Source organism: Pygocentrus nattereri, chromosome 28, assembly GCF_015220715.1.
Source record: "Pygocentrus nattereri isolate fPygNat1 chromosome 28, fPygNat1.pri, whole genome shotgun sequence".
NCBI classification, from domain to species: Eukaryota; Metazoa; Chordata; class Actinopteri; order Characiformes; family Serrasalmidae; genus Pygocentrus; species Pygocentrus nattereri.
Window position 1 is genome coordinate 12,341,622 of NC_051238.1, and position 23,209 is coordinate 12,364,830.

At 42.5% G+C, this 23,209-nt stretch overlaps 1 protein-coding gene and 1 long non-coding RNA gene across 5 annotated transcripts; both read right to left on the minus strand.

The window, feature by feature from the left end:
* Nucleotides 1-7,331: 7,331 nt before the first annotated feature.
* On the minus strand, nt 7,332-14,484 carry LOC108442905 (tumor necrosis factor receptor superfamily member 14-like). Of its 4 annotated transcripts, XM_037535840.1 has the most exons (8): nt 14,202-14,484; nt 11,000-11,174; nt 10,667-10,792; nt 9,421-9,576; nt 8,714-8,775; nt 8,284-8,371; nt 8,145-8,203; nt 7,332-7,406 (listed from the first exon to the last, which is right to left on the minus strand). In XM_037535840.1, the coding sequence occupies exons 2-7, from the start codon at nt 11,124-11,126 to the stop codon at nt 8,181-8,183; spliced, it is 582 nt and encodes a 193-aa protein (XP_037391737.1). In that variant the 5' UTR covers nt 11,127-11,174; nt 14,202-14,484; the 3' UTR covers nt 7,332-7,406; nt 8,145-8,180. The 4 variants fall into 4 exon arrangements, with proteins under 4 accessions (XP_037391737.1, XP_037391734.1, XP_037391736.1 ...); XM_037535837.1 differs by lacking the exon at nt 7,332-7,406 and having other exon boundaries at nt 7,900-8,203; nt 8,714-8,773; XM_037535839.1 differs by lacking the exons at nt 7,332-7,406; nt 10,667-10,792 and having other exon boundaries at nt 7,900-8,203; nt 8,714-8,773.
* A 3,841-nt stretch (nt 14,485-18,325) lies between these two features.
* On the minus strand, nt 18,326-19,993 carry LOC119262696. Its single transcript, XR_005129837.1, has 3 exons — nt 19,401-19,993; nt 18,871-19,051; nt 18,326-18,515 (listed from the first exon to the last, which is right to left on the minus strand). It is a non-coding gene; the product is annotated as an uncharacterized LOC119262696 (long non-coding RNA).
* Nucleotides 19,994-23,209: the final 3,216 nt, after the last annotated feature.

Genomic DNA, 23,209 nt, shown 5'->3' on the forward strand with positions numbered 1-23,209 from the left:
TCAACTGTCCAAACTATTGTTCACTCTATTATCATGAATGGTATGTTAGTAAGCAATTAGGAATCATCCTCTCAGTAGAAATCTTTCACACTGAGTTGCGCTGAAAGCATAACAACGTTTTGTTTTTAAAACGTAAAATTTACATACAATGTAAAGGGAAACAGGCATTTTTAAATTGTCAAAAACTGAAAAACAACAATGAAGATTCTGACAGCAGTAATTTGCTGCTGTACTGCAAACTACATGCTTGACAAAAAGGATTTAAATATTCATCACCTTTTATATGATCTATATGAATATTTTCCACTAAAGTGACTTGATGTTTACATCACGTCTTCTATGAGTCTATTGACCGGTTACAAAGCATAAAACCGAATACTGCCTGAATCAAGTAGACCCAGAGTTTCTCTATGATCTACTTACCCAAGTGCATGTAAACATGAACAAATTATTGACAAAATCAAATTTTCAGCATTTATCAGATTATTATGTGAATATAAACACTCATTGACTCACTGGTGTAACTGAATTCTAAATGTCTTAGCGACTGTGTCTGAGGTCAGACCAAAGACAATGTCCCCCTTGGTAAAACAATGAACTATGTTCTATGAGTACTTCGCTTACAGTCTTGAGATTAATAAGTAAGCAATGTCTTCAATGCAAGGCATACTGTTGTCATTAAAGCTGTTAGTCAAGGACAGCTTACTGATGGTCAGACTTTGTCTGTTGCCTAGTGAACAATGGCAGACAAAGTGAAATGGTGAAAACCCTAAGGAGAAGATTAAGATTTGATGTCTACTACCTGGAAGTGGGGGTGTGAAAGGGTTAACTCTGCTCTAACTCTGCTCTAAGCAGACTTTGCAGCAAGCATAGCTACTGTCCTTGGCAGTTTTGCACAAACAACTTGCTCCACTTATCGGGACAACATTCTGTCCAGAACCATTTGTTCTCTTTCGTAGGTAAGATTATCGTACACAGAGCAGAAGCCCCCCTCCTTTGGGCAGTTCCGGTGGTCCGTGAGTGTCAGCTTAGCATTTCATGACTGTTAGACAACTTATTTGGGTCCACCCTGTTTGCTTGTACGCAACAAGGCAGGACGTGTTTGTATAAAAGAAGGAGTGCCCTTCTTTCTTTGTGCAGAAGACTTAATAAACTCTTTGATTGATTAAGAGAGTCGTTCTGTCTTCCTGCACCGAGCGCTCCCGCTGCAACTGAGGCTTTCCACAGGACAGGTGATCCACTCTCTGGTTCCTCTTCATGAACGGACCAAAAACGGCCGGTCCTTTCAAATGGTGACCTCCGACGTGTTCTCTTCACCCAGGTACGTCCAATTAATCGTTTTTGGACCTCTACCTGGTTGTCTAGATCACCTGGGTGTTCAGAGCGAACCGACCCAGCCCTGTCGGGTGGGCGGGAGTACGAGAGTGAGAGTAGAGAGGGTACATTTAAACCTAAGCGCTTAGTGGGAGACAGGGAACGTCCTATAGTGGAAACTCTCAGTACAGCTCTCACTGTATTTTTCCATACTGGGCACGTCGTTCCAACCAGAGCCGGAAGAGACACCGGCTGCATGGATGCGTAGATGTAATTTGGGTTTGTCCAACCTAGCTGGTTGGACCGAAGGTAATCCGCAAATACCCGCATACCCCAGGGAGGGCACTTTCGATGTGGGCTATTTGGGTTCCGCACATCGCATGATTAATGAGGGCATAGGGGATCCTGGATGAGACCTATCTTACATGAATGAAAGCTATAAATCGTGGTATGACGTGAAAAAGGTGTGGGGTGAACCGAATAAACTCTCTTTATGTGTGTGAAGTTTGGTTTTACGCCATCTGCGCTCAGCCTTTCTGCATTCTCTCTTTTGGGTCTGTGCTGCTACAGTGATGATATCAGCGGTACATGTTTCCAAAACAAGCATGGACCCTGTGTCCAAATTATCTTTCCCATTCCAGTTCGTATCAGAAGCAGAAAGAACAAGGAGTTTAGGTCAGATACTGTGAATACATCCAACCTGCAGTATGTTGGAGGTAACTCACAGTCTTTGAAACAAAGTGCACAGGTTATTAAGTTAGCTCTACTGAATATCAGATCTCTTACAAATAAGTCTTATATAATTAATGATTTAATTACAACTCACAGGCTTGATTTCATGCTTTTAACAGAGACATTAAACTCATATAGTGCTGATATTGTGTTAACTGAGACGGCTCCACCAAACTTTAACTTTTTAAACGTTTCATGCACCGGCAAGAAAGGTGGAAGTGTAGCAATGCTGTTTAATGATACTTTCCAATGCAAGCAGTTACCACTTGGTGATTTCACATCTTTTGAATATCTAGATGCGATTTTAAAGGGGGCACAAAGAATATTATTAGTAACTGTCTACAGACCTCCAAGGTACAATGCTAATTTTATTGATGACTTCACGGATATGTTATCTTTTATTTCTACTGAATTTGATCATTTTGTTATTGCTGGTGATTTTAACATTCATATTGATAATCACAAGGATAATTACGCCAAAGAACTCTATGATGTACTTGAATCTTTTGAACTTTCTCAGCATGTGACTGGAAGCACACATTGCCATGGTCACACTTTGGATGTGGTTATCTCAAAGGGTCTTAACATTTCAGCCTCTATTAAGGATGTTGCATTGTGTGATCACTACTGTGTATTTTTTGAAACGTGGACTTCAATCCACAGCAGTGCCAGGCAAGTTAGGTTTAAGAAAAGACAGATAAATAACAGGACAGCTGCACTTTTTGTTACCAAAATGTGCTCTTCCCCTTGCCAACCATCTGAATCATGACCTTCCTGTTGTGTCTCTCAATGTATCTGGTGTTGATTATAATTTTCTCATTGATACCGGCGCCACGCTCTCTTCGCTATGAGGGGCCTTTATCATCTAGAATCACTAGCTCTGTGGGTATTACAGGACAGCCCTTCTCATCTCCGTATACGCCCCCACTTCAGTTTGTATGCGACGCAGTGCGATTTACTCATTCTTTCGTGTTCATGCCAGATTGTCCCTTTAACCCTATGGGGCGGGATTTAATGAGTAAACTTGGTCTATCCCTGTCCTTTTCTGGTTCGCGCATGACCGTGTCCACGGGAGATTTCAATCGCGATCTCAACATCGCCAATAAATCCTTTAAATCACCTGTGTCTGCTCTGCTGTCTGTCTCACATGCCACAGAGGTTCCTGAGCCTCTGCGTTCCATACCACACACTGTTTGGGCTGCACATAAGGATGATGTTGGCAGGGTTGATTGTAAACCATATGAGGCTACTCTAAAAAGCCCCACTACTGTTTTTGTTAAATAATACCCTTTGCCCGAGCACAAACTGTGTGGTATAGACTCTATTCTACAGAAACTTCTCTCTTTAGGTGTGGTCGTCCCATGTCAAAGTGCGTATAACACACCGATTAACCCAGTCCCCAAGCCGGACGGTTCTTGGCGATTCACTCAAGATTTTCGACGCCTTAATGACGCCATCGTGCCTATCGCCCCAATTGTGCTTGATGTCTCTTCGATATTGACCTCCATTCCGTGTCAACACGCATTTTTTACTGTCTTAGACGTTAGTTCTGCTTTTTTCAGCATTCCTGTTGAACCTGACACCCAGCCGATTTTCGCTTTCACTCATCGCCAACGCCAATACACGTGGTCTCGTTTGCCGCAAGGTTTCTGCGACTCGCCTGCGGCGTTCGCCGCGTCGCTCCGAGACCTCATTTCTGACCTTTGACCTCCCCGGGGGTGCTGTGCTCCTGCAGTATGCAGATGACCTTCTGATTTCGGCCCCTGACAGCTCCACGTACACTGAGGCATCTAAACTGGTCCTCATGCGCTTGGCTACCCTGGGCTTCAAGGTTTCACTAAAGAAACTGCAGTTCTGCCTACCCCGGGTCCAATATCTGGGTCATGAACTATCTCAAGGTCAACGCCTCCTCTCCGCTGACCGAGGCTCATGCATCACGCAGCTTCCCAAGCCCGCCACCAAGCAGGCTGTGATGTCTTTCCTCGGCCTCATCAATTACTGCAGACAGTGGATTCCTGACTGCTCCGCGCATGACAAAACACTGCGTGCCTCCTTCACTCACGAACAGGCCATGACTCATTGCCTCACATGGACTACAGCCATGAACTGTGCATATTCTGCTCTACTGTCCTCACTGCAGTCTGCACCAGCCTTGGGCCTGCCCAACTACGCTCTGCCATTTCACCTGTGGGTGTCGGAGTCGGGGGGCACTGCTGCTGCGGTTCTGGCTCAGCCCCACGGGGGAGGTTTGCGCCCTTGCGCATATTATTCTAAAACATTGGACGTTACGGCTCGAGGCCTTCCGTCCTGTCTCCGAGCGGTCGCGGCGTGCGCACTAATGGTACAGGATGCTGAAAAAATCGTTTTAGGTCATGCCTTGACCTTACACACCTCTCATCAGGTCTGTCAGCTCCTAAATAACTGTTCTACACAGCACTTGTCTGCTCAGCGGCGTGCAGACTATGAGAACATTTTGTTGAACATCGAAAACCTCACTGTGCGTCCGCACTCCTCACTAGATACTGTCTCTTCCGCTTTAATGCGTTTACTTCTGTTACCACACGACGCCTCCAGTCCCACTCTAGACGTGCATGACTGCGAGACCCGTCTGGCCGGTGAAACTTCTATTCGCCCTGACGTGTCTTCCACCCCGTTGCCTTCTGGCCTAGCATGTTATGTTGATGGATCATGTTCCAAGCCATCATCGGATGGCTCAAGACCAAGATGTCACTATATACACGGACAGCCGTTACGCTTTCGCCGTAGTTCATGATTTTGGGGGAATCTGGCATCAACGCGGTTTCGTTACTACTGATAACAAACCCATTTCCCATGCGTCGCTTATCGAGGACCTGACCAGGGCGAGCTTCCTGCCCTCCCGACTGGCCGTTGTTAAAGTTCGCGCTCACCAGCGTAGTAGCGACCCTGACTCTGTTGGTAACAATACCGCCGACTCTGCCGCGAAACGCGGAGCTCTTCATGGCCCCACTTTCCCTTTTATGAATTCGGCTTCCTTCTCCTGTGCTGCACTCACGGTTGACTTACTTCCTCGTCTTGATCTTGACTGTATTCAGGCCACCGCCTCGGACTCTGATATCAAGCATTGGCTGTCATCGGGCTACGATCCAGCCGTCAAACCGCTGCGCGACGCCCGCACATTGTGTTCTGTTCCTCGTTCCCGATTTTCATGGTATTTCGCATCGGGAACGAAGAGGGGTAAAGCGTGACATGTCCGAATTGTTTTGCATTCACAATTTGAACTCTGCTGTTGATCGCATATTAGACCGTTGTCTTACATGTGCACAGAATAACCCAAAACCGGCCGGACCGCACCAAGTTCTTCCTAAACCGGAAACACCTTTTCAAGAATGGCAAATCGATTTCACACACATGACGACTGTAGGGCCGTACAAATATTTACTGGTCTTAGTAGATAAATTTTTGGTTGGACAGAGGCGTTCCCATGCAATAAAGAAAATGCAAATACAGTTGTGACAAAACTATGCCAAGAAATCATACCGCGTTACGGTGTCCCCTTAGGAATAGACTCTGACAAAGGCACACCGTTCACCTCCAAAGTCACACAGATGCTCGCGAAGCACCTGAGCATAGACTGGGCTTTCCACATCCCCTATCACCCTCAATCCTCGGGTATGGTCGAAAGGGTTAATCGGACTATAAAAGGGCGGTTATGAAAGGCCATGCAGACGCAGAACACTACTAATTGGGTGAAGGTTTTACCTGTAGTTTTGGCCAAACTGCGGATGGCGCGCACAGACACTCTGGGTGGTCTGTCGCCGTATGAAATTGTCATGGGACGTCCGTTCCCCCTCCCATGGCGTCAGAAATCGGCTCTGGGGGGAACGGCAGACTTGGATGTGCGTCGCAGCGAGTACACCGCAGGGTTGTTAACTGTTCTGAATGAATACTGGGAGAGGGTCAACCAAACTATCACAGACCCTCTCAAGGTCCCAACTCATGCTTTTAAGCCGGGCGATCAGGTATTGGTCAAGAAATTTGAGAGAAAGGGTTTTTCAGACTCCCCTTTCTCTGAACCCACTACTGCACTCGCTGTCACACGCACGGGGGTATTAACCGATCTTTTCCCACAGTGGATTCATGCCTCTAGATGTCAGTCAGCCCCGCAGTGATGTATATACATGTTAGACGTCTAAATATTTTTGTTTCCTATCTCTAACCTGTCCTGTGTTACAGAAGTATGTTGCAGCTAATATTAATCCTGTGCCTGGTGGAACGTGCTGGCGGATCCCCCATGGATAACGTTTTCTGGCAGTATGCTAACTGGACTGCCAAGCAGTACACCAATGACTTCTGCTACGTGTGTCACCTGATGCCCTCCAGTGTGAACAAGCACTCCATGGTCACGGCCCCTCAGGATCTCTCTGCTACTCTGCAGGCTGTAGCACACATCTGTCTGTCTCCTGACTGTTTGAATGTTACTCATTATGATTACCCTCACATTAATTATTCTCTTTCTTTATCGCAGGATTTTTGTTCTAAAACTCGCAACACTACAGATCTTGCTACATGTTTGCAGTACATTCTTAAATATGTCCTTACTAACTCCTTACTAACTCCTTATTAACTACTTACTCCTTATTTTGCCTTGGCTGTCCCCATTATCTGTATGGTTTTGCTGTTGTTGTGTTTGGGTCCTTGTTTTTTTCAGATGCCTCATGGAAAGGGTCTACGCGCTGGCCTCTGCGATGCGACCCCCGCGGCCCGTATACCAGCCTCTCATCTCCAGCACCAACCATATGTATGTGTGTTCTCACGCACCACTGTAACTCGCCTGTTATGCCTCAGTTGGTGAGGCATAAAAGAGGGGAATGAAAGGGTTAACTCTGCTCTAACTCTGCTCTAAGCAGACTTTGCAGCAAGCATAGCTACTGTCCTTGGCAGTTTTGCACAAACAACTTGCTCCTCTTATCGGGACAACATTCTGTCCAGAACCATTTGTTCTCTTTCGTAGGTAAGATTATCGTACACAGAGCAGAAGCCCCCCTCCTTTGGGCAGTTCCGGTGGTCCGTGAGTGTCAGCTTAGCATTTCATGACTGTTAGACAACTTATTTGGGTCCACCCTGTTTGCTTGTACGCAACAAGGCAGGACGTGTTTTTATAAAAGAAGGAGTGCCCTTCTTTCTTTGTGCAGAAGACTTAATAAACTCTTTGATTGATTAAGAGAGTCGTTCTGTCTTCCTGCACCGAGCGCTCCCGCTGCAACTGAGGCTTTCCACAGGACAGGTGATCCACTCTCTGGTTCCTCTTCATGAACGGACCAAAAACGGCCGGTCCTTTCAGGGTGGTAATTGTTATGGCATAGGTCAGCAAATGATATCTATAACGCAGAAAACAGTAGTTGCAAATTTAGAACTCTGATATTTAGTTTTCTGCTTCCATTCACATTATATACTAATAATTTCAAATGTTTTTTTCCAACATGTTAAATGCAGCAAATAAATGGAAATTGTACACTGAAATTTGCAGAAAAGCCATATTCAAGCAAGCAAGCCTGATCAGGTTTGATAGAATGCTGAGTCACTGATGCTTTATTTAGGTTTAAACCTGAGAGAATGGCATCCAACTTCCTCACGCACAAGGTGTTATCCAATGACGCACGCCAACCACATGTTCTACCAGTTTTTTTGTTTTTATAAATAAATTTCTCAAATCACTTACAGCATACAAAGGCTAGTAACGTTGTTACTGTGCCCTTAAAAAGAGAGACAATGAAATGCAAAACATTTATAAAATGTATTAAAGTTTAGAAATTATATATATATTATATATATATATATATATATATATATATATATGAATAAAAAGGTACACAGGACAGAGAAGAATACAAATGAGTGAAACGAACAAACATCAAAGACAAATTATGGGGGAAAAAAAGATCATAAATGATTGTCTTTGTCACTCTGTGCTGGGGTTGATGGTAAATCAATTTCATTTTCTTGTCTGTGTATTCTTTTTTTGCTTAAATACAACACCCATAATGCCAACCCTAACATTACTAACGCAGGTAAAGAAATGGCGACTAAAGAGAGAAAATGAGAACGTTTATCTGTACATTCAGAATCGGACGACTTTGTTCCTGGTGTGGTTGTTATCTGTCCCTCAGATTCACACCTGAGAAAGGAATACATTGTATTTAGATCTATAAGAACAAGCCTACTGGATACAGATGATCAGTCACAGACTATACTCACTTTCTATGTGGTTTACAGACTGTGAAAGAGCCATCTGAATATGAACCTTTCGAGCAGTCTTTACAAACAGTATCTGTAAAAGCTGTACCTGTAAAGACAAACACACACCGAGAAGTTAGTAACATGACTATCTGAATATCAATCACATGACCTACACGAGATTGTGTAGCAGTTATTTCACTGCAAACACTAAACAGCTAAAATATAAGTGACACTAGTACAACCCAATTCCAATGAAGTTGGGACGTTGTGTAAAACAAATAAAAACAGAATACAATGATTTGCAAATCCTTTTCAACCTATATTCAATTGAATACACTACAAAGACAAGATATTTAATGTTCTAACGGATAAACTTTATTGTTTTTTGCAAATATTCATATATTCATATTCGTTAGTCTGCAGTTAAAAACACATGCAGTCATGACACCTTGGAGGGCTGCTGGACGAAGTGGAGTGGCAAGAACCATGGCTCCAACAAGAGAAATGTCTCTTGAAACAAAAGAGAGGATTGTGAAACTTCTTGAAGAAGGTAACTCTTTTCTTTTTTTTTTTTAAGGTTTTAACCACTGAATACAGAATCCCTTAAAAATGATCAGGCATACTACACTCACCAGCCACTTTATTAGGTACAATTAGGTTCAATTACTTGTTAACACAAATAGCTAATCAGCCAATCGCACGGCCACAACTCAAAGCATTCAGTCATGTAGAGGTGGTCAAGAGAACTTGCTGAAGTGCAAACCGAGCATCAGAACGGGGAAGAAAGGTGATTTAAGTGACTTTGAACGTGGCGTGGTTGTCGGTGCCAGACGGACATACCAGAGTATTTCAGAAACTGCTGATCTACTGGGATTTTCACGCACAACCATCTCCATAGGGTTTAGAGAATGGTCAACAATAAGGTAACAGTAACTCAAATAACCAACCAAAATCTCTGAGGAATGTTTCCAACACCTTGTTGAAAGTATGCCATGAAGAATTAAGGCAGTTCTGAAGGCAGAAGGGGGTCCACACTAATCCTAGAACTTAATAAAGTGGCCGGTGAGTGTATATCATATGGTTACTTCATTCTTTTTTAGGGTTAAAATAGCAGTTTAGATTCACTCTCATTTTAGCAGACTGTACAGTACTGACCAGTTTTGTTGATATATTGTCCAGGAAGGCAGGTGGAGTGCTGTCTTGCTTTTCTGCAGTTCTTGCCATGTGTTTCTATACAATAATACCCCAATAGAGGTTCACACAGAGTGTCTGCAGATGATTGGCATTCTTGTTTTGTTCTTAATCCAATACCTGAAGAAAGAAAATAAAAAGGAATACATAAGCAAGGAAGCTAGTTATTATTATTATTCTACGCTCAAAATTTAAACAGTTTCTCGTCCCACAGTTTTCGAGCTAGAGCCACGAAATTTTACAGGATCGTAGGGCCTATACCCGATTAGGTTGCTTTTCTAAGCGATCCGACGAACAGTTTCCGGAATATTAACTTTCAAACTGGATTTTTTTTTCCCATAGGGAATAAATGGGGAGGCTGTTGGCAGACTGCCAGACATGATGTCACAATGGCATTCTTGTTTTGCTCTTAATCCAATACCTGAAGAAAGAAAATAAAATGGAATACATAAGCAAGGATGTTCTTTTAAATGAACCCCTAAAAACGGCTCATAGTTAAACCATTCATATTTTTTTCAGCTCAATAAGCTGAACTCCCATCCTAACTTTTGAGAGGGTTCCTATGAGATAAATTGGTGCACAGCCATCTCACAAAAAACAAACAAAAAAAAAAACTTCATTGATCTTTTAAAAGGTACATACAGGTGTGGCAACACTGACAGTATAAAGGAATGCACACTATTTAAATGTAAAACAATATTTTACCGTTTATTTAACCCTCCTGTTATCCAGTTTGACCCCAGCAATTAAAACCTCTGGGAAATATCAAAGTTCTAGGGGAATTCTGTTTTCCCCTCCCACATGTCAAGGGAACTCTACCAGTGGCTCTTGCAATACAGGTATAGTTATGTTAGGCTAGATCCCTAAAGCAGAGGGAGGCTTTTTTGAAGTTTATAAAATTGCATGTCACTTAAAACAAGCAAAACATTTGTGTAAAACGCTGATGTTTCTCATGTTTTCATGAGGGTCAAAGAACAATGATGTGTACAAAATGTGTACAGGACACGGAAAACATGTTAATTCTAGGTTTACTCATTTGTTACTCATTCATTAAATTAGGAAAAGTAATTAAATACAAAGCAAAAAAAAGTGTCAATCATTTATTTACAGATGTTAAATACTGAATAGGGTAAAAGAAGCGTTAAGATTAAAAAAAGACCAAGACATTTTTTGCATACAACAGTTTTTCCAAAGTGTTAATAGTCTTTACCTTCATCACACAAAGTGCAGGAGATGCAGCTTATGAAATTGTTTGGAAAATCAATGTATGTGGACTGACTGCATTGCACACACGTTGTGCTGGAATCTCCTGAGCAGTGTTTATATACATGTTGTCCTGAAACACAGCAGTCCACTCTCAAGCTTACAACATGTACAGTTCAGTAGTCAGTGACTACTTTTGATAAACATATTACAACAAACATAAATGTGCATATTTATTTACATGCTGATACAGAACCTCAGCAATGTTCCCACATTGTTATTTACAGCATCATGAAAATAGCATTATAAAAATCTAAATCTAATAAAACTAAAATCTTACCTGCAGAACACAATGGGCAGCACTCGCCACTAATTTCATACTCAGCACGATCACATGCTCTGCAGAGAATTATGGCAATGAGTTTTAATAATGCTAACCATGTGATGAAGGAATCATATAAGAGCATGGCAGTCCACACTCGCAGGAAGGAAAGCCAGAGTTTTTCCAGAGTACACTGAAAGAGACAAAAAGAAAATGTGATGATGGAGGCAAAAAGAAGCAGCTTCTCAAAGTGAAATGGATCTCACTGCACCCATCTGTGAACACTAATGAAAATAAAAGCAGTTTTTCAGCAAGGCTTTCAGAAAGTTGATCAGCTTATATATCCCCAGAGTCCATCTGTCTCTCACACCACCAATGTTCAGAAAAATGAAATCACTGTCGTTGGTTTTAACCAGTGTCACTGTTATTATTATTAATATTTCAATGAGTAAACCTGGGCCAGTATTCACAGGCTGCACCACTGCTCTCACCCTACGCCGCCACTTAAAAATAATATACATTATTTTTTAACTTATCCCTCAATGCTTTGGTCATTCATAATATATAATGTATCTCAGTGATATGTTATTGGCATTACTTAACAAATGCATATAAGTGAGTGAAAAGTTGTGTTTCGATTAATTTAATCCATCCGATTCACTTCATAGGTGTTTGTTTGGTCAATGCAATCTTGTAAAACTCAACATCTTTCCCATTGGCTCCTGGCATTCTATATTTGCACACTGTCTTACTTGTTTTACTCGTTTTATACACCCTCTTCATGTTTATTGTTTGGCTTACCGTCTATTGTGAGTGCATTTTTCTTACACTCCATGGTTTATTGACTAGCTGCCTTAATGTTGGCTGTAATTACAAGTTACCATGTAACCTACTGCTATAAGTAGGTAACTTATATAAAACTGCTATGAGTATAACTGTACAACAGCTGAGTAGCTCCAACCTAAACCTATTACCTTTGTTCCTTTTCTACTTTAATAAAAACATAGCTACATTAATTTTAATATTATTTAATTACACATCTTAAAAGCTTCTTAATACAATTGCATTGGAACCACTTGACATAACATCAAATAAATCCAACATTTTATTTATTTATTTTTTTTTTGTGTTTTGCGCATTTTAGCATAGCTACTAATAAGAATGTGATATCTGTTCCTACCAAGTGTATGTTTACTTGTAATTTACTGCCTACATTTGTAATACTTTCAAAGCACAGTGCCGGCTCTAAATAATAATCAACATAAGCAGCATAACCACTGGGGCCACTAACGACTTCTGGGTTATTACTGTGCCACTATGTTGTCTAAGATGCTCAACATACACATCTAGAGAAGAAAAACAGAAAAGAATTAAGAGAAAATGAAGAGGAAAAAACAAGATAAAAGGCATGTGGTGTTAATGTCCACTTGTTTTCGCCTATTGGATAACAAGAAATAGTTGATCTGTTATGGAATTTTCATTGGATCAAAATAAAAGGCTTTCATTCATTGAAATGGATTAGGCAATGGATAAAGAGAACACCCGTCTTTTATTTTATGTAATATTTTAGCTTGTATGTACACATTAGCTATTTAAACATTGATCACTTTCTTAAAGGACTACAAAAACATTAACAACAGAGAAGGTGAAGAGAGTGATAATCAACTGCTGCCACACTGAGACGGTTTGTCAGTTACAGTTATACTGTTACAGCGGCAAGTGTTTTTATCACTACAGGCTGTGTTTGCTTCTGCAGCTGCAAGAACCACCAGATACCACAAGGGATTCCTAACTTTACATATGTAATACAGGCCACAGATGCATGTTATACATTTGTATTCAATAATGTCTTGTACAGTGTAGACTGAGATGTTGAACTAGGCAACAAAATGTGAACCGATCACCAGTTGAGGTGGCAAATTAGATAAGTGAGGCAAGAGGCATTATTTTGGGATATTGCTGCCATTAATATTAAACGCTGATGCTGATTGCATTTAACCTCAGAGTCTACAAAAGGACACTGATGAAATTTAAGATTTCTGACACACCTTACCTTATGAAAGGACTGAATATTCTGGGGCTCTCTGGAAAACAGTACCTTTATAAAACACTTATAAATTTGGCTCAGTATTTTTCAGGGAACTGAAACTAAAACAAACTGAGACAAACGTTTTCCACTGTTTGTTAAGTAAGCACTTTTACTGGTAATTAAAGTATACAGACCAGAGCAGCATCAGATCATCAGACCATCATGACAGCACAGCACCTGCCTTGTTTGTACATCACTAAATCGAAGCTGAAACGCCAGCCTATCTAAATATAGCATTACACAAACTCTGTCAAAGCACTGGAGCCTGACACCTCAGCTGTGCGCAGCCGTACCTCACTGGACGCTTCGTTTTCAGCACTGCGACACGAATCGCTTCACGCCTGAAAGAGTCAGTTCTGAATAGCAGCAGAGCTGAAGACCAGTGTAAAAGTCTCCATAATCCACAGTACACTTTCTCTAAACTGATTTCAGCGAGTAGTTCACACCCATTCACTGTGTTCAAGTATTTTAAAGAAACCCTTTTTAAATCTACTTGCCCCCATTTCGCCTGACCTGGGTGAGCTCAAGGATCTAAAGGCTGGTCAACTCAGCCAGAATATTTAGTGAGAGCAGAGCTACAGATCCGGAACCGAGGTTTCAGATGCAGATACTAACACTATATCAGACCATCTTTAAAGCTGAGTGGGTAACACAACTCGCCAGTTCCTGCAGAGATATGAGGTGTTTTCCGGCCACATAAGTCGAAACGAAACAAGTGAAAGTAAATCAATATTATAAAGCAATAAACAGTATTAATTCTCACGCTACTGAAGCAGCAGGAAAGGGTCGCCTACAGTTAAATACAAATGAGAGCTAACAGACCATCACAGCTACATACAGCAGATTCACCAGAGTCTCATTTTAGCCCTGCAGCTGGAGCAGAACATCATAAACAGATTCAGCTGAACAGAAACGGTTATTTTACGCTTTTGTAAATCCATACATTAAAAAAGGCTCCGCTCTGCACAAACACGCTCCACAGACTAATGTAGCTGAGCTGCCCGCTCTCAGTGCAAATTAACGGCTCAGGCAGTGGTTTCACTTCCAACAAGGGTTCGAGTGATTTTTATGCAAAGCGCTAAAGAAGAACAGCTCAGCGGAGCAGAGAACAGGAAGGTCAGACTGACTTACTGCAGCTCGAGATCACAGAAGCCAAGAGAGAAATAAAACGGCGCTTCTACTTGAAAAATAATACAAACAACGAGTCAGCCAATCAGGAGGAAGAGGAAGTGGCGATGATTGCCTGGATCTGCAGATTATTCACTAAGAAATAAGATTAGAAAATGTGCGGGTTTTAATGGTAACTCTAAATAAAGCGATGCAACTAAGACATCTATAAAATATTCTAGCCTTAAATATTTGGAAGTTTGGAGTCGCTCTTTTCAACAACAGCTGCCACACAGCCACATGGTGGGGAATAAGAGAAAATTAAGTCTCCTTCCTGGGCTAAGCTTTGTTCACTTCCTGTTCCACAGCATCATGGGAAATGGAGTTTTTACTGATACTGCTGAGATGAATCCAAAGACATGCAGTCAGGCCAATTGGACATGCTAAATTGCCACTAGGTGTGAGTGACTGTCTGTGTCTGTCTGTCTGCCCTGCGATGGACTGGCGACCCGTCCAGGGTGTATCCTGCCTTCCGCCCGATGACCGCTGGGATAGGCTGCAGCAACCCCCCCACCTACATCAGTTATTACAGTCTGAAACATATTCTGCCAAAAGATATCCCTATATTTGGTGTCTTGATGATAGACGTTTGAATGAGTTTGTATGAGAATGTATGTTTACATAATTTTCATACTCATCAAACTATTTGTGACCCTGTTGACAGAAGACCACTCCTATGAGGATAGAAACGTACCCAGCCCTGCTGTTCAGAACCAAAGTCCCCAACAAAAAAGTCAGTGCAGAAACATTACCTGAACTAACTAAACCATTATATTCAAAGCAAAACAGACTACATGTTCTGACACTGCAGTAATAACTAGCTACACGAAGGATGAAGCCTTATGTAACAGGTAGGACCTGTCTAGGTCCTATGGCCCTTTTAAGACATATGAATGGTTGGATTGCAACAAACGCTTTTAATGGTTGGAGCCTCCGTTTTAACGGGAATATTTTCATCCACTGGGACATTGGTGGTGGAAGTTAGCAGTGCACTGGTGGAATGCAAGTCACTTGCTTTTTTTTTTTTTTTTTTAAGCTTCGTTTAGCAACTTGCTACTTTTAGTTTGTTGTGTAGTATTGCTAACCAAGAGCTATTATGCTATTTGTAGTGTCTGCATGCTGCTAGTTGATTCAAGTCAAGGCGGCAGTTGTGGATGTTGCAGTCAGTCGTTTGAGGTGATTATGTTGCTTATATTGTGCCCTGTTAAAAGCAATGTAGTCTGCTGGGATGCATCAGACAATGAATATTCACCTGCTTGTCTTCTGGTCTAGTGCTTGAGGCTTGAAGACATGTTTCCAGAGTAGCTGAGACTCTTCAAAACAACGAAAGAACTAGCACTGATAAAGGCAGGCTTTGCCTAACACATGGGTTTATTATTATGTTCTGACTTGTTGGGCAAATGTTAATGTGTAGTATTTTACTACAGCATCCTGTAAGTTGCCAAGCAAAGTCAAACACTGTTTTCCTCATACTCCTAAACTGGTTTTATTTTCTTTTTGTACTGTGGTGGAAATCCATGACATTACTTTTTCATTTTTTTTTTATTTTATTGTTTTAGTATTGTTGGAAGACATGATTATTATGTATGAAAACCACTAGCACTAACCACTTCAGTGGAAACCAGTGGGCCGGAGCCTGGGTTCGGGGGTTTATTAATAATTGGGCTATGCTACTGGGGTGTGCTATAAGAGTCCTGGCATTATTATTTGGAGTGATGAGTGTGTAATGGCTTCATGTATTTTTTATTTGTTTATTTATTTTTTGGGTTTGTGGTGCTTCATTGTAGTGAGATTTGTGAGGTAAATTGGTGTTGCCCTGGGCTGACTAATAGATGACCAGAGTGTATGTAACCCCTTTTATTTTGTTTCCCCCAAAGGCTCTGCGTTAACTCTGAAACATAATTTTATTACTGGGTTAATAAATGGCACCAGCCATCAGCATCTGCCACTCAGGAGTGGCAATTACTGTCCACATTGAAAGTGCATAATCAGTATACTAACCTTAATTTTAAAAATGAGTACTAAAAAAACTTTAAGTGTCTATTTACTGTTAGTGTCACTGATGTAGTTTGTAAAAATAACACAATTACAAAAGAAATAATGATACAAATATTTAATTACACTGGATTTGTTTTGAATAATAGCATTGACGAAATGAAAGTTTACAACATCAAAAGTCTAAAGGTTACTCGGGTGCATCTTTTTACTTTTGGTTTATGATGATGTGTTGGCAGAGGAACTTCTTAGGTTGCAACATCTGTTCTTGTAGAGAAATAAGTAGGTTTGTCTCCCAAGACGGACAGCCTAGGTAAAATAATCAAGACAACCAAAGGCGTACCAGACAAATTAGGTAGTGCATATATAACAGGGTGATCTTTGCTGTGTCAGTGTGCAGTGCAGAGAACGGGAACAGGACTGCTTTGAAGTTAATGATGAAATAGATTGCCAGGCTGATTTAATTATAACATTCACGATTAAATTTGTAATCAGGCTGTCACCCAGGTAGCTGTGTGTAATCAGTTTTTTAACTAAACAATGTATTTGAAATGTCTCATATTGAAAAAATTAGACACTAATATGTAGTGTATATTTTTCCATAGAGTCAGTTCCAGATAGCTCACATATTCCAATACCAGTGCAATAATGCCGTTGAACATATTTCCAAAACTATGTAATATTATTAAATATAAACACGAGAGCTTGGTACCTTGACAATACATAACTTAAGAGCTGCAGATTGAGGTCACTTCTTAAACAGTGAGTGCCACTTATAAACAGCTTAAAAGTTTGCATTGTTGTACGTGACTAAAGCAGTCTTGAGCAGGGCACCTAACCCCCAACTGATCCAGGGTGCTGCAGATAGTGCTGCCCACCGCTCTGGGCAAGTGTGCTCACTGCCACGTAGTGTGTGTGCGTTCACTGGTGTGTATGTGGTGTTTCACTACACTGAGAGGTAAAAGGTGAAATTTCTCTGTTGTGGGAATAATAAACGTCACTTAATTTTAATATATACTCCTAGAAATATACAAAAATATGCAATAAGATCTATCCCGAGAAAAAAAGACAGATAAAATAAACCTATAATTGAACATAAGAGATTGAGTCCTCATCTCTCCTCTTCCCTCTTCTGGCCCCACTGAGAAGACTTGAAGAGCCTAATGGATCAAGAAAGGGCCTTCCCCAAACTGGTGCAACAAATTTGGATGCATATAATTGACAAAATATAGCATTAACATCACCCTTCACTGGAACAAAACAGTGAACAGCCCCAGACTAGCATACCTCCTCTACTCTATTTACTGTTGGTAAATTACAGAAAGTAATTTTCTCTTGTCATTCATGAAATGCAGATTCATCCATCAGATTGCTGAAAAGTGCAGCATGATTCATCACTCCAGAGAACATGTTTCCACTGCTGCAGAGTCCAGCAACAGTGTTCTTTACAATACCACTTGCTGATGCTTGAGATTTCATGTAGTGATGCTAGGCTTGTGTGCTGCTGCTCGGGCACGAAAACCCATTTCATGAAGCTCCCGACACCCTTTTGTACACCTGTTAGCAGTGGGTGTGGCTGAAAACATCTAAAGTCAAAATTTAGGAAGAGTGTCCACATACATTTGTCCAAATAGCATATTTATATAGAACAAGACCTTAGAAGATGATGATGATTATTATTAAGCAAAGGCTTTAAGCTCACATGCCTCATTTCACCTGAAATCCTTGTGGACCAGATCACATCAAATATATTGTCATGTTCTTCTGATGTTTTGTTGAATGTGATTTAAGTTTTATTATACTGAACCTATTTCTTAAAGAATAGTCGATAGTATACGTTTATATTTGCATGTGTAGCTCAGACATACTGCTCCATATCAAGCAGCGCATCTCAGCATTTTGCTGTCTGAGATGGTCAAACTGTCAACTGGGTCTAGTGTTTAAACATGTTTTTCTCTTTTCTGCCACACAGTCAGCCATGTATCTCCACTACTGTATCAGTGTGAAGCTGAATGTAAATTAAGGTCACTTGTGCCTCTCATCTCTCAGAAAGGATGACGACATACATTATGATTAAAATGTTGCACATTTAGTTACTTGAATTATGTCCTTTTATTAGGCAGTACCTCAATATTTTGCATAAATATACATGTATTTATTTTCAAATTTAGTAAAATGACCTATAATGTAAACTTTCAAGTTACTGTGCTCACAATCTGGCTGGAGATTCATTTGAGTTCATCTTCTTCTCCCCAAATTCTATTTAGTGGTCGATGAGGCTTCCTGCAAAGAAAAGTATTTTATATTCTCTCAAATAGGCAAAAAGAATGCAAACAGAACTGTGACTGCTAGAGTGTTGCCTTTAAGGCAAGTGCACAAATATATGCACACAGGTAATATCTGCAGTTCAGCTGTTTTACAACACCACAAAGATACCGTGTTTGGTGACATGTGAATGAATAAAGTTCAAAAACATTTTTACAATGTTGATACTAGTACTATGCCATTATTATGTATAATAATAATAATCATTATTATTATGTCTCATATTTGATCATGCTCAGATAGAGAAACAGAAGTTTTAACTATTTCAAGAATTTAAAACATTAAAACTACACAAAAAGACAGACTTCCTTACCTGCACATTGGACAGTCTTCCTGTTAATTTTAGACAAACAATAACTGGAACTCCTCCAGCCACAACTATGACAACAAAACTAATAATTCCAACAATCAGACCAGCTGGAGTTTTGGTTCCACATTCAGCATCAGAAGAAAGCGTTCCTGCCTTTATTTCTATAAGTCCCAGCTCTTCACATCTGTCAGAGTGAAGCAAAATCAGTGATGAAGTGATATGAATCTTTGCCTAAAAGCACTGTTAATATAAATTAATAAGATCTTTGGCATTCTTCAAGTTAACTGTTACTTGCTCCAGTCTCCTTTAGTCAGAGGCTAAATGTCATTAAAGCTACAGCCAAAACTAAATGAGTTTCTTTTCACAAACTGTATCTCTGCACCATTTTCAACTTATAATAGAAAACATATTTCATTATTTATATTTATTGACCTTTTGTGTGATTTATCATCTTTGATTATCAACAGTTGATTTGCAGCAAGTTTGTCTACTGATCACAAAGATCATGTGGTAACATTCAAGTCGACACTCACTTTGAATGTTGTTGGCAGAAGAGAAGAGAACCATTTGAGAAGGTTCCATCTGAGCATTCAGCACATTCGGTATCTTTAAATGCTGTTCCTGCAAACATACAAGTTCTGTTCAGTCTCAGTGAATAAAGCTGCTCCTCTGATCTAGTCATTTAAAAAAGAAAGTGCACACGGTGTTGGTGTAGTAGTCAGTATACAGATATGTCAGACCAACCAAAAGGACACTGATGAAATTTAAGATTTCTGACACACCTTACCTTATGAAAGGACTGAATATTCTGGGGCTCTCTGGAAAACAGTACCTTTATAAAACACTTATAAATTTGGCTCAGTATTTTTCAGGGAACTGAAACTAAAACAAACTGAGACAAACGTTTTCCACTGTTTGTTAAGTAAGCACTTTTACTGGTAATTAAAGTATACAGACCAGAGCAGCATCAGATCATCAGACCATCATGACAGCACAGCACCTGCCTTGTTTGTACATCACTAAATCGAAGCTGAAACGCCAGCCTATCTAAATATAGCATTACACAAACTCTGTCAAAGCACTGGAGCCTGACACCTCAGCTGTGCGCAGCCGTACCTCACTGGACGCTTCGTTTTCAGCACTGCGACACGAATCGCTTCACGCCTGAAAGAGTCAGTTCTGAATAGCAGCAGAGCTGAAGACCAGTGTAAAAGTCTCCATAATCCACAGTACACTTTCTCTAAACTGATTTCAGCGAGTAGTTCACACCCATTCACTGTGTTCAAGTATTTTAAAGAAACCCTTTTTAAATCTACTTGCCCCCATTTCGCCTGACCTGGGTGAGCTCAAGGATCTAAAGGCTGGTCAACTCAGCCAGAATATTTAGTGAGAGCAGAGCTACAGATCCGGAACCGAGGTTTCAGATGCAGATACTAACACTATATCAGACCATCTTTAAAGCTGAGTGGGTAACACAACTCGCCAGTTCCTGCAGAGATATGAGGTGTTTTCCGGCCACATAAGTCGAAACGAAACAAGTGAAAGTAAATCAATATTCCATCCATCCATCCATCCATCATCTTCCGCTTCTCCGGGGTTCGGGTCGCGGGGGCAGCATCCTGAGCAATGAAGCCCAGACCTCCCTTTCCCCAGCCACTTCCACTAGCTCCCTGGGAGGGATTCCGAGGCGCTCCCAGGCCAGCTGGGCGATATAGTCACGCCAGCGTGTCCTGGGTCTTCCCCGGGGTCTCCTCCCCGGTGGACTTGCCTGTGACACCTCCCAAGGGAGGCGTCCAGGAGGCATCCTAACAAGATGCCCGAACCACCTCAACTGGCTCCTCTCGACGTGAAGAAGCAGCGGCTCTACTCCGAGTCCCTCTCGGATGACCGAACTTCTCACCCTATCTCTAAGGGAGAGTCCAGCCACCCTGCGGAGGAAACTCATTTCAGCCGCTTGTAATCGCGATCTCGTTCTTTCGGTCATTACCCAAAGCTCATGACCATAGGTGAGGGTGGGAACATAGATCGACCAGTAAATCGAGAGCCTTGCCTTATGGCTCAGCTCTTTCTTTACCACAACAGACCGGTAAAGAGCCCGCATCACTGCTGACCCAGCACCAATCCGCCTGTCAATCTCCCGCTCCCTTGTACCATCACTCGTGAACAAGACCCCGAGATACTTAAACTCCTCCACTTGAGGCAAGAGCTCATCCCCGACCCAGAGAGGGCTCTCCACCCTTTCCCGCGTGAGAACCATGGCCTCGGATTTGGAGGTACTGATCCTCATCCCGGCCGCTTCACACTCGGCTGCAAACCGATCCAGTGAAAGCTGAAGTTCATGGCCTGATGTCCCCAATAGGACCACATCATCTGCGAACAGCAGCGATGTGACCCTGAGGTCACCAAACCGGACACCCTCCATCCCCTGACTGCGCCTAGAAATTCTATCCATAAAAATTATGAATAGAATCGGTGACAAAGGGCAGCCCTGACGGAGTCCAACTCTCACTGGGAAAAAGTCTGACTTACTGCCGGCCATGCGAACCAAGCTCCTGCTTTGTTTGTACAGGGCCTGAATGGCTCGTAGCAAAGAGCCATGTACCCCGTACTCCCGAAGCACATCCCACAGAATACCCCGGGGAACACAGTCGAATGCCTTCTCCAAATCCACAAAGCACATGTGGACTGGTTGGGCAAACTCCCATGAACCCTCGAGAATCCTGGAGAGGGTAAAGAGTTGGTCCAGTGTTCCACGACCAGGGCGGAACCCGCACTGCTCCTCCTGGATCCGAGGTTCGACTATAAGCCGGACTCTCTTCTCCAGTACCCTTGCATAGACCTTACCAGGGAGGCTGAGGAGTGTGATTCCCCTGTAGTTGGAACACACCCTCCGGTCCCCCTTTTTAAAAAGAGGCACCACCACCCCAGTCTGCCAATCAAGTGGCACCACCCCCGATGTCCACGCAATGTTGAAAAGGCGTGTCAGCCAAGACAGCCCCACAACATCCAGAGCCTTGAGGAACTCGGGACGGATCTCATCCACCCCTGCAGCCCTGCCACCAAGGAGCTTTTTAACTACCTTAGCGACTTCGGCCTCAGTAATGGACAAGCCTATTCCCGTGTCCCCAGACTCTGCCTCCTCACTGGAGAACATGTCGGTGGGATTGAGAAGGTCCTCAAAGTATTCCTTCCACCGCCCAATGACGTCTTCAGTCGAAGTCAGCAGCTCACCATCTCCACTATATACAGTGCTAGTGGCACACTGCTTTCCCCTTCTGAGTCGCCAGACGGTTTGCCAGAATCTTTTCGGAGCCAACTTAAAGTCACTTTCCAAGGCCTCACCGAACTCTTCCCACACCCGGGTTTTTGCCTTGGCAACGACTGAAGCCACAGATCGCTTGGCCTGTCGATACCTGCCAGCTGCCTCTGGTGTCCTACAGGCCAACCATGTCCGGTAGGACTCCTTCTTCAGCTTGACGGCATCTCTCACCTGGGGTGTCCACCACCGGGTTCGAGGATTACCGCCCCGACAGGCACCAACTACCTTGCGACCACAGCTACAGTCAGCCGCTTCAACAATGGAGGAGCGGAACATGGCCCATTCTGAGTCAATGTCCCCCACCTCCCCCGATATCTGGTCAAAGTTCTGACGGAGGTGTGAGTTGAAGGTCAATCTGACAGGTTCTTCTGCCAGACGTTCCCAGCAAACCCTCACTATACGTTTGGGTTTGCCTGGTCTGACTGGCATCTTCCCCCACCACCTGATCCAACTCACCACCAGGTGGTGATCAGTTGACAGCTCAGCTCCTCTCTTTACCCGAGTGTCCAGTACACATGGCCGCAAGTCCGCTGACACGACTACAAAGTCAATCATTGAACTGCGGCCTAGGGTGTCCTGGTGCCATGTGCACTTGTGGACATCCTTGTGTTCAAACATGGTGTTCGTTATGGACAAACTGTGGTTTGCACAGAAGTCCAAAAACTGAACACCACTCGGGTTCAGATCAGAGAGGCCATTCCTCCCAATCACACCCCTCCAGGTCTTACTGTCATTGCCCACGTGAGCGTTGAAGTCCCCCAGTAGGACAATAGAGTCTCCAGGAGGAGCACTTTCAAGCACCCCTTCCAAGGACTCTATGAAGGCTGGGTATTCTGAACTGCTGTTCGGTGCATAAGCACAGACAACAGTCAGGACCCGTTCCCCAACCCGAAGGCGTAGGGAAGCTACCCTCTCGTCCACCGGGGAAAACCCCAACATACAGGCGCCGAGTCGAGGGGCTATGAGAAAGCCCACACCTGCCCGCCGCCTCTCACCATGGGCAACTCCAGAAAAGAAAAAAGT

Excerpts from the sequence above, each read along its gene's own strand:
- LOC108442905 (XM_037535837.1), bottom strand. The coding sequence starts at position 11,126 with ATGCTCTTATATGATTCCTTCATCACATGGTTAGCATTATTAAAACTC. Across the intron at positions 8,774-9,420 it reads ACAATATATCAACAAAACTG|ACATTTCTCTTGTTGGAGCC; the intron begins GTCAGTACTGTA and ends TTGTTTCAAGAG. Across the intron at positions 8,204-8,283 it reads GTCTGTAAACCACATAGAAA|GTGTGAATCTGAGGGACAGA; the intron begins GTGAGTATAGTC and ends TTCCTTTCTCAG.